The sequence below is a fragment of the Piliocolobus tephrosceles genome, chromosome 11 (genome assembly GCF_002776525.5).
Source record: "Piliocolobus tephrosceles isolate RC106 chromosome 11, ASM277652v3, whole genome shotgun sequence".
NCBI lineage: Eukaryota > Metazoa > Chordata > Mammalia > Primates > Cercopithecidae > Piliocolobus > Piliocolobus tephrosceles.
In genome coordinates, this window is record NC_045444.1 from 26,498,910 (window position 1) to 26,514,248 (window position 15,339).

Here is a 15,339-nt window from a genome sequence, read left to right on the forward strand (position 1 = left end):
TTAACTGGTCTTTGTCATAGGGGAGTCATCTATGACCCTTACGTTGGGGAGGAAAGTGAACACCTCCTTTCTGCCCCTACAGATCTATTCTGAGCTGAGAGCAGAGGGGTCAATTCTATTAGGTGAGTTATCTCTGTCTCTGGTCACCTGTATTTGAATGTTGAATTACTCTAACATTAAACGTAAGTTGTTATTTATTTCATATGGTATATAAGCACTCTAAGACACTAAATCATTTTGTTATCTGTATCCAAAACAAACATCTGGAGCCAATTCTCATGTGAAATATGATCACAAATGTGTCTGAGGTCCGAATTTGATCTATTGCTTTTTCATCTGAAACACACAGACGAACGAGATGACTATTACCTTCACAACAAATTGCTGTTTTTCAGCCTCTCAAGCCGATTACTTTGTGTGAGAATACTGAAGAAGAAAGTGTAGAATAAACGTCTGCTAAACTTATGCTCTGGGACTCAAATTTTAATGGTCATAAGAAAACTACTACAGAAATAATCACAAAACAAAACAAAATTTAAAGTAAAAGATTAATCTAATAATATCTGAAATAATATAGTTATTTATTAACTGTATATTATTTTCCCAGAAGTGGACTGGATATTATTTAAAACACAAGAGAAAAGTCTATGACCTGAATTCTAACTTCAAGGTTTGTATTATTTTATCGTAAAGATAAGAAGGAAGAAGATATCTAGGAATATAAAACAGCCGATTAAAAATGTGATCACACATATTCAAGAACAATATATTCTAGACATAGAAAGAAAAAAATAAATGGAAAGTAAGGATATCTGGAAGAAGACTTGATTTATGAAAAAAGACTTGAGTGACTACGTCTCAAAGAAAATCCAGGATTTCTGGAGATGAAGGGAGGAAAGTACAGTCTAAGTGGAAGAAACAAAATGAACAGAGGTTCATAATGTATGGGTTCTTATCAGTCTGATGAAGCATGTGGACTCTACAGAAAGTTGTGTTTTTTAATATTTTTTTTTAATTTTTATTTTTGTGAGTACATAGTAGGTGTTATAGTAGTATATTTCTAGGTTAGGTGGAGGCCTGATAGATAAGAAAGCAACAATATGGAAGGGGCTCCACGTTGGGGAGGCCTCCAAGTGGGGAAGAACAATGAACAATCTTTCGGATAGGTGGCTAATCTCATCGTAAACAATGACCTCCTTGTCCTGTGGCCACAATGACCTCATTCCACAAGTAGCTCCCTCCAGCACCACCATATAAAATGTCCTTCCAGTCCCTGCCTCTTTGCAGACAGCCCTGTCTCTGATGTGCTGCCTGTTGCAACCTTGCAATGTATTTTCATGCTTTCTCTAATAAATCTGCCTTTCTTTACCTACAACTGTCTTCTTAAATTCCTTTACCCCCTGTGCCAATGGCCCCAGTTAGTCACTACCTATGACAAGTTACATGAAATATTTTGATTCAGGCATGCAATGCATGATAATCACACAGGGTAAATAGGGTACCCATCACCTCAAGCATTTATCCTTGTGTTACAAACAATCCAATTATACTCTTAGTTATTTTAAAATGTACAATTATTTTTTACTATAGTCACCCTGTTGTGCCAGCAAATACTAGAAAGTTTTTAGAAGTGCAAAAACAGTAAGAATAAAGCTTTTTTAAAAGTATAGATGAGAAAACATTGAAATGCAGTTATTGAAATTAAGTAATGTTTGAATATAATAATAAATGTATTTATTTACTTATATATTTATTTTGATGTCATGAAATTCAAACTTCATTTGATAGAGTATTTTAATTCTTATTCTAATTTCTTTTTATCTCAGAAGTTGAGGAGATATTCCCCCACAGAGAGGATTTTATTAGTGTCTTCAAAAATAAGACCCAGCAGTGGGTACAAGGAGGCCCACTATTGAATTAGTAGTGGGTTGCAAAGCCTGAACATAAGTGATATTTTGAGATATGTGCAGCAACTACAATGGGATATGAATATGTCTATTACTTCTATCAGCAAATTCATAGTTGCTGCTAATGACTTCGGTGGTCTGTGGCATACATTCACAATGGAAAGAAATACTAACTTTCAGTTAGAAGTTAAAATAATGCTATAATATTTTCCCAAATAAAGTTCCTGAATCTCTTCAATTTTATCCATGGACTTCTAAGTTTCCTGTGGACTCAGACTAAGAATCTAGAAAAGTGGATGAAAAGTGATACTTCTTTAAACACCCTATGGGTGTGCAGCACAGTAACAAGTCTTTCATGGTATTCTTACAACATGCTATAAGCAGGAAATGGTTATAAATGGGCAATGTTACTTGAAAAACGAGAAAATTGAGGCTCAAAAGTATTATGTAACCTGCCTAGGGTCACATACAGAATGAATATAAGTTATACAATTAGAGTTTGAATATCCTAATCTAAAGCCTTTGTTCACCTTTCCCACTGTGAAAAACCACCTAGAGAATCTGCAGAATGTTTTAAATAAGCTGTTAGAAGATAAACACAACCAGAGCAAGAAATTGTTTTCAAGGGCAGTAGAAATAACAACAGGGAATGTGGGGTAGGACTCCCTAAAAAAGCATACACAGAGAAACAAAGCAAATGCTTTTGCATATACAAAAACAAGCCCATCTGGGATACGATAATAAAATCAATGTTTCAGGAAAAAAATAATCTGATGGTAACAGTTCAATGGATTGCAAAAGTAAGGATTATTATATTTTCTCTCCAGAAATTTTATAGTAGGTCTAAAATAACATATTATAGTTAAATGCTTTATCTAAAATGGGATGAATCCTTTTATTAATTTTCTGAAGCAGTTTTGGGGTTTGGTTTTTCCAAGATGTATTCTTAAATATAGCAACACACACAAAATAGTTACTTACCAACACTTGTACAACTTTCACCATCTACATCCAGCTTCCAACCTTCATAACATGAGCACTTAACTGTGTGCTTGTGCTGCTCACACACTTGGCTGCACTTTAGATGGTTGCTACAGTAATCCACAATTTCACATGTTTTATTGTCTTTGTTGAGTTGAAGTCCTTCAGGGCAGGAACAGACAATTCCTCTTCCAGGAACAACAGAACAGTGGTTGCTACAGCCCCCATTGTTCAGCGAACATTCATCTAGAGGGACAGATTATAGGTCTTATCAATTGCTTTCCTCAGTTAAATACTAATCATTGAACTCAATTCTCTAAGCCTACAATTAGCCAGGATACTACAAATGAAGATAAGAAAGCCCACTTTGGCTTATTTTTTCTTCAGGGATTGGTATAGAAATGATGATAGAATTCATCCAAAGGCCAAATTTAATTCTATATGATAGAAATTGTAAAGGGAAGATTTTCATTTCTATAAAACTTGGGAGTATAGTTTGCTTTATCCCACAGATGTAACGTGAGCTCAGTGTTTCTATCATGACTGGAAAGATTATGCTAAGCCTTTTAGCAGCTGTGCAAAATCATTTGTAGAGGTTTTCCAAAAAAGATGTACATACCATGATGATCTGAATATTAGACATATCTTGATGTCAATAAATTAATAAGTATATCCATATACACATATATGAATATACATACATAATGTCTATGTATCTTTTGCAACACTTGTACAGTCTGTTTTGGAGTTATAATGTAGAACAGATTACTTTTTATCCTTTACTGGCTGTGGGCATTTATTTTTAAGTTAAGTGAATTGTATGTTGTGCCCCGTATATTGGTTAGTAGGATTCATTCAATGATGCCATGGAAACATCATAAGCAAAACACTAAAAAGAAAAAAAAGTTGTCCTGGTATTTTGGCTGAAATAATGAGCAACAGTATTGATTACACAGAAAATACAATTGATTATATAGATAATATGATTAGTTTGTAAAAAAGATTAGCTTTTTAAACAGCATTTAAATATACAGCTGTCCTTTAAATATATTTATTTATTATTCTACTTCATCACCAGATTGTAAGCTCCATGAGGGTACAGAGAATATCTCTTCTGTTTACCAGTGTATACCTAACATTGAGTAACGAGTTAAAAATATTTGATGAATTTTTTAAAGTAGAAAAATTGTATAAAAGCACACATTATCCTAAATTTTAGTCAGAATTGTCTATTTGAGAAAATTTCAATATGACACTCTTATAACCTTGAAGAAAATGGCAGATAACTGTCTTTGAAACCACACCATTACCTACCACTGTGTACCATTAGGTACATAGTAATAAGCCTGAAAGAAGCTTTGCCTTTCTTGGCTTTAAAAATATTTTTAAGTGGATTTCAAACCCTATTTAATTGTGTATGTTTTGAGATGTGCTAAAAAGACTATTGTCTAATAATTGGTAAATTGCAGTAATATTTATTTATATAATGCAAATATTTCTGATTGTCTATGAAAATGTATCCAGTACAAAAATTGGCCTGAAACGTAAGGCTTTTAAAAACATATCTACATTTTAAAAGCTCTGTATGAGTCAACTCTTCTTCATATAATTTGTCACCATCAATGAAGCTACAGTAATAAGAAAAGGAAAATGATTGAATTAACTATTTTCTCTAACAATTCAAGTTTCATATTATTTTGAAGAAAAAAACAGGTTCAGCTCTTGGTTCCTCCAAATATGTTTCTCACCCATAATCATAAGCATTTCAAAACAGCAGTCATTTCAACGTATTTGCCCCATTTTAGTTCAATTGGCATTCTTTTCCCAGAAAATAACTGTAAAGAAATGTCATTGTGCCCAGGAGGTAAAAAAAAAAAAAAAAAAAAAAAAAATTGTTACAATGCTTTTAGCTTATTTCAAATGTCACTGTTTTCTCAGTACCAAAGTGTCTCTTTCTATTACTATCTGTGGAATGAAGTCACAGATTTTAGGTTAAATGAAATTCACATTGAAATCTGAAATTGAATATATAAATTTAACACCAATATTTGCATAATCAGAACCTGTTAATTCTTACTTAGCCCTAAACCTGTCATAAATCCTGCAATTTCTTTTACATTTTTTTATTACCTGACAAAGACTCCTTGACCAAACACTAGTCAGGATCCTCTGAGTCCTCTTCTTGGCTAGACCTCAGCCTTGGCCAATAAAAACTGCAGACTCTCAGCACAAAGGATTTCATCCTGCTGCCCTCACCTCCACCGCACCCCACCCCCACCCCATGCCCCTGGGCCAAAATACATACTAAGAGACTTGAACAATCACTAGCATATTGTCCAACAGTTTAAATGTATGTCCCTCGAATGACCCCCAGCCCCCACATTAAATTGTCTGCCTGAGAAAGCTCATTGTAATAGGCCAATATGTCCTGAACCTCCTCTTAGAGCAGTTGCTTTAGAAAGCTTGCAATTATAAATCCTTTCTGTGCCTTTTTGAGATGTAAATCTTCTACTACCCAGAACTGCCTTCTAAGGAGCCCAGAGCTTTCTTTTTGAAGTGCAAACACCTGAGAAGGTAACGCTGACTCTCATTCTCCCTCCCAGCCCAGTGGGTGTCTCACTCTGACTTGCTGCCACTGCCTCTTGTCACAAAGATGAGAGAAGTCTGTTTTCCCCTCCAGTTAAGCACTAATTATCAAACCCAGGTGGCGTAATCTTGTTGCGCAGCCCCCTTAACCCCCGTAGTGCCTTTTTCTTAGCACACCCCAACCTTCAAAAAGTTTCCAGTCTTTAGTTTCATGAAGTTAAGCTCAGTTCACAGTGGACTCTCTATCACAAGAGTTACTAATGAATAAAATCTTTACTTACTGTTTTACTAGTTAGCATCTGGCTTTATCTTTGACATATTATTATAACAAGGATCAATATAACTCCATTTTAGAGTAATTAAAGTCTATTTTCGTTTGTTTCTTAAGTGCAAATCCTTTTTTCTTTTGAAAGTATTTAAAAATTTCCCTAAAAAAAATAATCTGTTCACTAGAAGTAGAAGATTTACATTCTTGGGTTCTCCTTTTCCTTATATACATTGCATATAATCATGGAAAAGGCAGTTTAATCTTTTGGCCAGTATTTGCTTTCTGTTTTCATTGTTCTAACTCTTCATGACTTCACCTCTGAAAGAGTGGGGTGTGTAGTTCAATATGACACAATGCTGCAATCATGATAAAATTGTCTTTTTACCTCCTCTGGTACTTCCACACCAGATTCTTCCTTATAATCTATTTCAGTCACTATAATCTTTTGAAATGTTTGGGCAAAGCAAAGTAATGACCATATGGCTAGATAAGAAGTGGTTTTCAATTCTGAAGTAGACAAAGAAATGAATTAAGAGGAAATTCCCTCATTACTCTTTTACTTTCCTAATTTGGAAAGTGAAGAATAGGAAAATAATGTTGGGTTTTCTTATCATTGTCTTCATTTTTCTCAATGGGTGTACTTTCTGTGTTTTGCCTTTTATTTCTTTAACTTGAAGGATGGGGAAAAGGTAGACAAGTACTAATATTTTTCTTTCAATAACTGTAGGGCATCAGGCATTATTACCATGATTACCTGATAGATAACCATGGTCTCTATTTTAATTATAAGAAAATCAAGATTTTAAGAAATTAAGTCACCTACTCAAATGACTTAATTGAAGAAAAGAATTTAAGCTTGTTGAAGTCTAGTTTTTCCATAATTACATTCTATTTTATTTTAAGAGTATTGATAATTTCTTTTAGAATTGTATTTGCAACCTTCATGAGCAAACCTCTTACCAACCACTACAAAGAATGATCTGGGCAAGAAAGAAATGAATACAGAAAAATGAAGTTTGTCATCTTTTATTTATAAATTTTGTTGCTCAATTTTAGTTTTTTTTTTTTTTTTCTTGGCTGAATTTTTTTGTATAATTTTAGCCTAATCGAATGAAGACTGTTGCATTCACTGTTTCAAGGTTGTTTCATAAAATCATGACTTAAAAAAAGACATTTTCCCACATATGTTAAAAAATCATCCTTTTTTATATCATTCAGTATGCTATTAATGCTAATTTTAGGTCAAAATATAACTTTAGGCTTCAATGTAGTTGTCTTTCCTACTTTCAATCAGTCAGCTTCATTATTTCCTAAAGTCATTTCCTCACAGCCTCAAGTCATCTCATTATTGTTCTTATCATTCTGTAAACTGTTCTTCATTATCTATTGATGTCACCTTCAGTATTATCTAGAAAACACTTTAAAAAAATTCCTTTACTAAATCTCTGATCTCCCGAAAGAGAAGGAAATGTAATTTTCTTTTGTATGTGCTAGTTGGTAAGAAAGATTGCTAGTCAACGTGATTTCAAAGCTCAAAGGCATACTAAAGAAAGCTGTTGTATGAAGACTAAAAACTTGCAGGAAAGTTATATTAAATTGGGTAATATTCAATTGGTTTTATTACCCAGTCTCTTCCCCTTCCTAAAAATCAGTTTCTATTGTAATGATTAGAAGGCTTATCAAAATATGTAGGGTGGTGGTGAGCTCTATCCCACAGATGAGGAATAACAAGTTTTCCTTGTTCTGAGTGACTCACTTAACAAATAATCAGTTCAACTAGGGCAACATCATTGGCCATCCAGATATCTAAATGATGAATACAGCTCTTCAGTTACGTGACTTCAATATAGGCTAGCTTTTCCTGTCTTATTTTCAGAAATTTCTGATCACATTTAAGAGTTTTACTGCAGCTTTAGAATGTCTGAAAAATGTAGATAAGGTTCAGTGCTAAAAGCTACATTTAAAGGGAATGAAAGGAATGAATACTACTATATTAAGTAACAGCAAGTGAACTAAAAATTTGTAGTTTTCATGGAGAAGCCAGTGCAATTAAACATGCAGTACCACAGAGATCGCCTTCATCAGAGCCATCAGGACAATCCTTTTTCCCATTGCAGAGTTTCTCTGGCTGCAGGCAGACTGAGGTATCATTAGCACAAGGATATTTGGGTGGTCCACACAAGAAACTGTCACAGTCATCTTCATCTGACTGATCTTCACAATCAATGTCTCCATCACACACCCATGCTTTGTTGATGCATCTCCCTTAAGAAAACAGAAATAGCATCTGTTTGATTTTTGTGATTAGGTCATTGTGATAATGAGCGACCATTATTGTCTTCAGTCACCAGCAGAATTACTTGTCTTCAGCAAAAGAAAACAAAATCTATTTGCTTATTATTTGACAGTTTATTTTCATGATGGCATCTGAATATTTCTTCTCCTGGTCTCAAAGTGCTCTCAGTGTTTGAGCTTTGATATTTTCTTTAGTTTCAAGTCATTGCTCTGCTCTATTTAAAAAATATATATATTATATATATATATTATATATATATAGACAGAATTTATAGCATTTTTTATTGTTTTTAGAAGAAAAAAAGAAAATAATTATTGTTTAACCAGCATGATTCAACAGTAACAGTGTGAAATACAAAGAGATCAATGCTCATGGTTACTGTTTTTTTGTTTTGTTTTGTGATGGAGTTTTGCTCTTGTTGCCCAGGCTAGAGTGCAATGGTGCGATCTCCATTCACTGCAACCTCTGCCTCCTGGGTTCCAGCAATTCTCCTGCCTCAGCCTCCCAAGTAGCTGAGATTACAGGCATGTGCCACCATGCCTGGCTAATTTTGTATTTTTAGTAGAGATGGGGTTTTACCATGTCGGTCAGGCTGGTCTCAAACTCCTGATCTCAGGTGATCCACCACTTCGACCTCCCAAAGTACCGGGGTTATAGGCATGAGCCACCGTGCCGGGCATTGTTGTCTATGTAAATGTTTCACTGCAAATTATTCCTCCTTTTGAAGTTGTCTTTTATTGACTTCTTAATTATCTTTTCTAGATTATGCAATGTTCAGGTGCAATATAAATTTTTTAAATATACCTAAAGATAATACTAGTTATTGACTGACTACATACTGGCATCTTATAAAAATAAGTGGGGCAAATACAGGGGAAATGGAAAATATTACATTGTATATATCCAAAAGCCATTATGTATTTAAATGTCTTCTTAAGTCTTACAGGCAAACAAATTTTAAAATAATTAAAATATATATGCAAAAATATTTATAAAAATATATTAATAATTATTCACACTACTATGTCAAATAAAAAAAAATATCAGTTCCATAACTAAAATACATTTGAAGATATTCAACATTGATAAAAAATACTCTTAAAATAAAAATTGACAGATACTTCACTAGATTTGATATAAATGGAGGAACATTATAAACTTTTGTATTAACATCATAAATAAAACCAATAATGTTGTTCTGTAAATACTACCTAGCACAATTAGGTAATAGAAAGAAATGAGGTATAATATTAGAAATGAGGTATAACATTAGAAAAGAGTGTCATTACATGTTAGTATAACCATATAATTATAAAATCAATTAAAATTAAATAAACTAAGAATTCAAAAAATTGGTAGCTAGTTTCAAAAATAACAGAAAAATATATTTCATACATAGAGAGAGCATACATTAGAAGAAAAGGTCAATTAAAATTTTATCATAAAAAATGTATTTTGAGTTAAAATGTACAAGAATTGTATAACATTTATACAAATCCAAAATTCTACAAAGAATCTGATAAAAAGCCTTGAATAAAGATATTATTTGGTCTTGGATTAGTAAAGATACTAATTTTCTCTTAATTTAAACAATTCTTTCAAAATAGTAGCCATATTAATGAAACCCTCCAAGCTTAAATTAAAAAATAAAACTGGAAAAATCATTCAGAATCTTACCAAAAAAAAAAAGAGGAATCTTAACGAGTAGAAACTGTATATATTCCAACTATTTAGAAATAGTTTAAGGTAATAGTAGTTAAAATACTTTTTGCAAATGAATATCAATAAAGATATTAATAATTAAAGAGCACAGAGACATTAGAAATAGGTCTATCTATGCATATGGGTTTTATATATGAAAAAGTTGGCAATTTAAATAGCAGAGAACAAAATTAATGATGCAATATCACCTCATTAGCCAATCTGGAGGATAAACAATAAAGCTGAATCTCTACTTGGCTTCTTATGCTATAATATATTCTAGATATATCAAAGAGGTAATCATTTTAAAATAAGGATAAAAATACAAACATTAAGCTGAATTTTATAAACATATTTTATTCCATACTGCAACAATAAACTCCATAGACAAAGTCAGTGGACAGTCAATAAGCCAGAAAAAAAATATTTCATCCTATTTTTAAAAATATTTCATTATATGACAAAAAGCATATTTTTTAAACATACGAGAGTTCTTTTAAATCAATAAGATAACAATCAATCCAACTGCAAGATTCATAAAGAAATAGTAATGGTTCACAAACATAAGATATTCAATATCTCTTTCAATTAAAAAAGGTAAACTAAAATAACCAGTAGACATCCTTCCTATTCTATTAGATCAATATCAAAAAGTTGGATAATGCAAAACTAGATCTGACAAGGATGTAAAAAGCAGCACAAATGTTGAAAATTGTTATAATCTCTCTCCAGGGCAATGTCAAGAAATCCAACAAATGAAACATCTGTCAACTCATCACCACAGTAATTCTAATTTTAGAAAATGTTTTCATAAATATATTTGCACAAATGCATAAAGATGCTAGGATAGCTACTGCTATTTTGTATATATTAGGGAAAGGAAAGTAACAATTTAAATAATTACTGCAAGCCTGGTGACATCAATTACAATGCACCCATACATAAAAGGTATATGCTTGAATGAAGAAGAATGTGTCAATCTACATAAGTGAATGAAAACTAATTTTCAAAGTTAATTGATTTTAAAAGACATAGAACTTAGTGTATATAGGCTTTCTGATGTGTTGAAAGGGAGTTACTATTTATCAATATCTATGACTATATTTCCATACATTTATCACTTTAAGTACATGGATAGACTTGTCTGTATTTGAATTCTTTCTGGAGGGCTACACAAGAAATAGTTTAAATTGGTTGCCTCTGGAAAGCAATTAGTTACTGGAAACCCATTGTAGGAGGGAGATGAACTTTTCATGGAATACTCTTATGCTGCTTTATTTTTCTTCTACCATATACTTGTGTAACTTTTCCAAAACATATTGGCTCCTTTAAAAAAAATGATTATATACACACATATGCAATTAAGCCTGATTCAACAGCCTTCTGGTAAAAATTATATGTTGAAGTTACTCTGTGCCTTACCCTTTCCTAAGGGCTTTCAGAAATATAAGAAAGCATAAAGCCTGATTCCTGTCACCAAGGGGCTTATAACATAGTTAGAAAGAAAAGATCAATGCATAATTCATCAGTCGAAAATATGACATTCTATACTTAAGCATTAAATTGTATGAAGTCATTTGCAAGAGTCTGAATTCAAGAATATACAAATTCCCATTTTTAGTTTGGTTTATCAAAATGCAACTTCCTTTGGTTTTGTTGTTGTTGTTTTCCCCCCAACACATCACCAATCCATGATGGCATTCCCAACCACTGACTCCAAAATGACCTTAGAATTGTTTCAACAGATACATCTATAAATCACTATCAATCTTTTAGAGTAAGAATAGCAGTAAAGCTATTTGCCATCCCTGATATAAATGATGCTTGCAAAAGGTAAACAAAAATAATATTCAGATGACTGTAAAACTTTAAAACAAATAATGTCACCAGAGATATGAATAAATATGAATACATTGTTTAAATGAATTGTACAAGCTTAAACAGCCTCCCTCTTCCTATTGATTTTTCAGGGGCTGTTTGAAGCTTAATTGCTTCTCTCTGTTTATGTTTGGTTTTAGTTCTTACCAAAAAGTAGACAAGAAGGTGAACCAGGTATGTAAGTTTAATGAATTTCTAACTCATGAACATGAATTAGGTAAAACCCAAAAGCAAATGGCCTCAGTGAAAATACTTTAAACATATTAATTTTTACCTGATTCATATCAAGATAAATCCTTACCTAATGAAGTACCTAATCAAGTCATTGGAAATAAAATCTTGAATGAACCAACATCACAGATTTATTTGCTTAAGCTCCTTTCCTTATATATAAGAAATAACTAGTTATTAATAATAGTAAAACATATTATAGAAATACATATCCAATAGATAGAATATCCAAAAATCTCTAAAGTTTTTTAAACGTGCATGAGTAATTCAAGTAACCAAGTCAATCATCGTGTTTACTAATTCATTTTTGGAAGATGCTGAAAACCATATTAGATAATTAGTATGAAGTTGAGCTCTACAAAATATTTTCTCATTTATTTATAACGATGTTTTCAACTTGATAACTACATGTCAAAGACTCTATTTTGGTAACTGTGGTTTTGTCTTTTGAGAAAAGAAAATAAGAATGGATAAGTAACAACAACAACAACAACAACAATATTTTTAAAAAATAATCCCCCAAACCCAAAAATTTGGTTAAACACAACTACAAAGTCAACAGATATAGAAAAATTTAAGTTTTTATGATTGTAGAAAACAAGCTGGTTTTCCAAAATAAATTGATACAATCTCTTCTAGAGTTTCTCTTTTTTGTGTTAAACTCTTGACCACGTTCTGAAATAGATCTATCTTTTTGTAAACTAACTTGTTTTTAGTTTAATAAAAAGACAGCACATGCTACAATGGGATAATTTCTGTTCTGGGATATGACTGGCAGTTTACATTAAGAATACTAATATTAACATGAAGTGAATCTTTGAGAAAGTCTAAATTGATTTACTTGAAATTATATTATTATAATGCCTCATTGAACACTGGTCTATAAACTTTTAAAAAATGTTTATACTACTAACTTTTCGTGTTACCTACATATTTATTTCTCTAACAGTGTTTGGTTTCAATTCAATTTGGCAAATATTTTTTGAGTATTATATGCTTGATTTGCTACTGAAGAGTGTAGAAAGATGGGGAAGACAAATTTCTGATCTTGTGGAGCAATAACTCCAGTAATGACAAATGTTCTAATATTGGACATATAAAATAGAATAAGATGAAAGCCATATAACCATCAGAGAATGCTACGGATTTTCAAGGAGGCGGAACATATGTATGACTGGAAGGATGAGAAACAAGCTTTACTAAGCTATTCTTCTGAACAGTGTTTGGAAGGATGGTAGAAAATTTTACATAAAGTTAAAAGCATTTAATATAGACAGCTGCGCTGCCTTATGCGTACAGTCTTAACATTCGAACATCTACCCCACGCAAAATCAAAAGCAAGTAAACAGAACAGGTGAAAGAAATAAAAATGTAATAGCACAGTGATTACTCCTGTTACTCAATAGGAATGTGTTAGGGCATAGATATTAGAAAAGAATCAGTCCTTTCTTATGCTGATCTTTGTTCCACCTCTAAGTGAATTCATTATAAAATTCTAGTTTTTACATTTGCTTTTTATTTTATGCTAAACATTACCTTGTTTATAATATAGTTATAGGTACAAATTATCCTCAGAGCTATATACACAGAACCATGTATAATAAGTTTAATGGGTGATTTTCGGGGGTAATTTTGAACATATGCGGTTTTATATGCTGAATATTCAACCTTATTTGTTTAATCGAATTCACACAAAAGATGAAAGTCTTATCTAAAGGTATAAAAGCAGACAAGAGTGAAATCTGTTCAAAAAGCAATAATGAAGCAGTTTGGGGCCCCTAATTCAAGAAGTGTTTCTTAATCTGATTATGGTTAAGAAAATTGAGACACTTTTTGAATTAGCAATGGAGACTGTCTATAAGATTCAGCAAACTTGAATGACTAAAAGATTTTTTTAAAGTATGTGCTTAGGTCACATACTGAGAGGTAAGAGAAAGCCAAAACTGCGGGTAGTGTGGATTGAAGCTAATGACTGTCAGGGAAAAACACAGTCGGCCACGCAAAGATCTGAGAGAGAGATAATGAAAGACCTTAGATTATGAGATGTGAGTAGAGAATGGAACGGGTGACATTGGAGATACTGCAGAAGTAACCTCAGTAGGAGTAGGACTTGGAAAATGATTTCAAGTTAGAAGTGTCAAAATGTCAAAGGGTTCTTTCTGCTTTAAATCTGAGTGTACAGGGGATGAAATATTCTAACAGAAATGAGAAATTCTTACTCATCTCTGACTTTGAAGAAAAAGTAGAGTGTTCAGCACTGCATTGGGAAAAAAAATGGATTGGAAGTAGGGAGTAAATGTCAGCGGCAGAAATGTTGGAGTCCTAGAGGTGACAGTTAAAACTGGGGACAGAAGAGATTGCTATGAAGATCTTGCAGAAAGATGGGAAGGAGCAAAACTAATTAAGAGAAAAATATCTGCAATGCTGGACACATATTATGTGCTCAACAAGTATATTTTTAAATTAAATATAAGGGATAGGCAGAGAAAACAGGCAAGGGAAAGTGAAATACAAAGAGGAGTCTAAATGTCATGTGGCTAAAGATAACAATCCAATACGAGAATTCATAAGAAAATATTAAAAGGGAGGACATGCACCAGTGTAAAGTGTGGCAAAGAAAGAAGCCGACATGCAGTACTTGTAGTGAAAAGTGTCATTCATTAAGCTTGTACTGTGCTCTAGACACTGTACATTCTACCAGTTATTATTATCTTATTTTACTGATCAGAAAACAGTAATGTAGAGAGGTTTAGTAACTTATTTGCACTCATGCAGATACTGAATGGCAGAGTAGGACTCAAAACACAGAAGAGCATAAACTGAGAAATTATTCCTGGTGACCATCAAAACAGCCATTTCTATCAAGGGAAGTGACTGGATGTTAGGTTGCAAATGGTGAAGGAATTAGTGAGACGTAAGGCATCTAGGTACTTATATAAGGTGATTTAATGAAGTGAAGAAGAAAGACAGGAAAAACGTAATAAAATCAAAGAAATGCTTTTCAGGTTATTGGACTAAATATAGTTACATCGAGAAAGAAAAATTAGTCTGGAGAAAGAAATGGAAGACCAAGCAAGAAAAGTGACCAAGGTCCCACAAGGATTAGGAGGTCACAGGATCAATATCTAAAGAAGGGGCTGGGGTGGTAGCTCACACCTGTAATCCCAGCACTTTGGGAAGCCGAGGTGGGTGAATCACTTGAGGAAAGGAGTTTGAGACCAGCCTGGCCAACATGGTAAAACCCCATCTCTACTTAACAAGAAAAAAAAACAAAAATGTAGTCGGGTGTGGTGATGCATGCCTATAATCCCAGCTACTCAGGAGGCTGAGGCAGGTATTGCTTGAACCTGGGGGGGTGGAGGCTGCAGTGAGCTGAAGTCGTGCTACTGCACCCCAACCTGGGCAACAGAGCAAGACTCTGTCTCTAAATAAACAAATACATACATACATACATACATACATACATACATACATCTAAAGAAGAGCCCTCC

At 32.9% G+C, this 15,339-nt stretch overlaps 1 protein-coding gene across 1 annotated transcript in view; it reads right to left on the bottom strand.

Moving 5' to 3' along the window:
- Positions 1–15,339, bottom strand: part of LRP1B (LDL receptor related protein 1B) — a 1,636,277-nt gene that overhangs the window by 673,027 nt on the left and 947,911 nt on the right. The window contains exons 22-23 of the mRNA XM_026453105.1: positions 7,807–8,007; positions 2,889–3,134 (exon numbers count right to left, since the gene is read on the bottom strand). Of these exons, the coding sequence (XP_026308890.1) occupies positions 2,889–3,134; positions 7,807–8,007 (447 nt within the window). The remainder of the gene's footprint in view (positions 1–2,888; positions 3,135–7,806; positions 8,008–15,339) is intronic.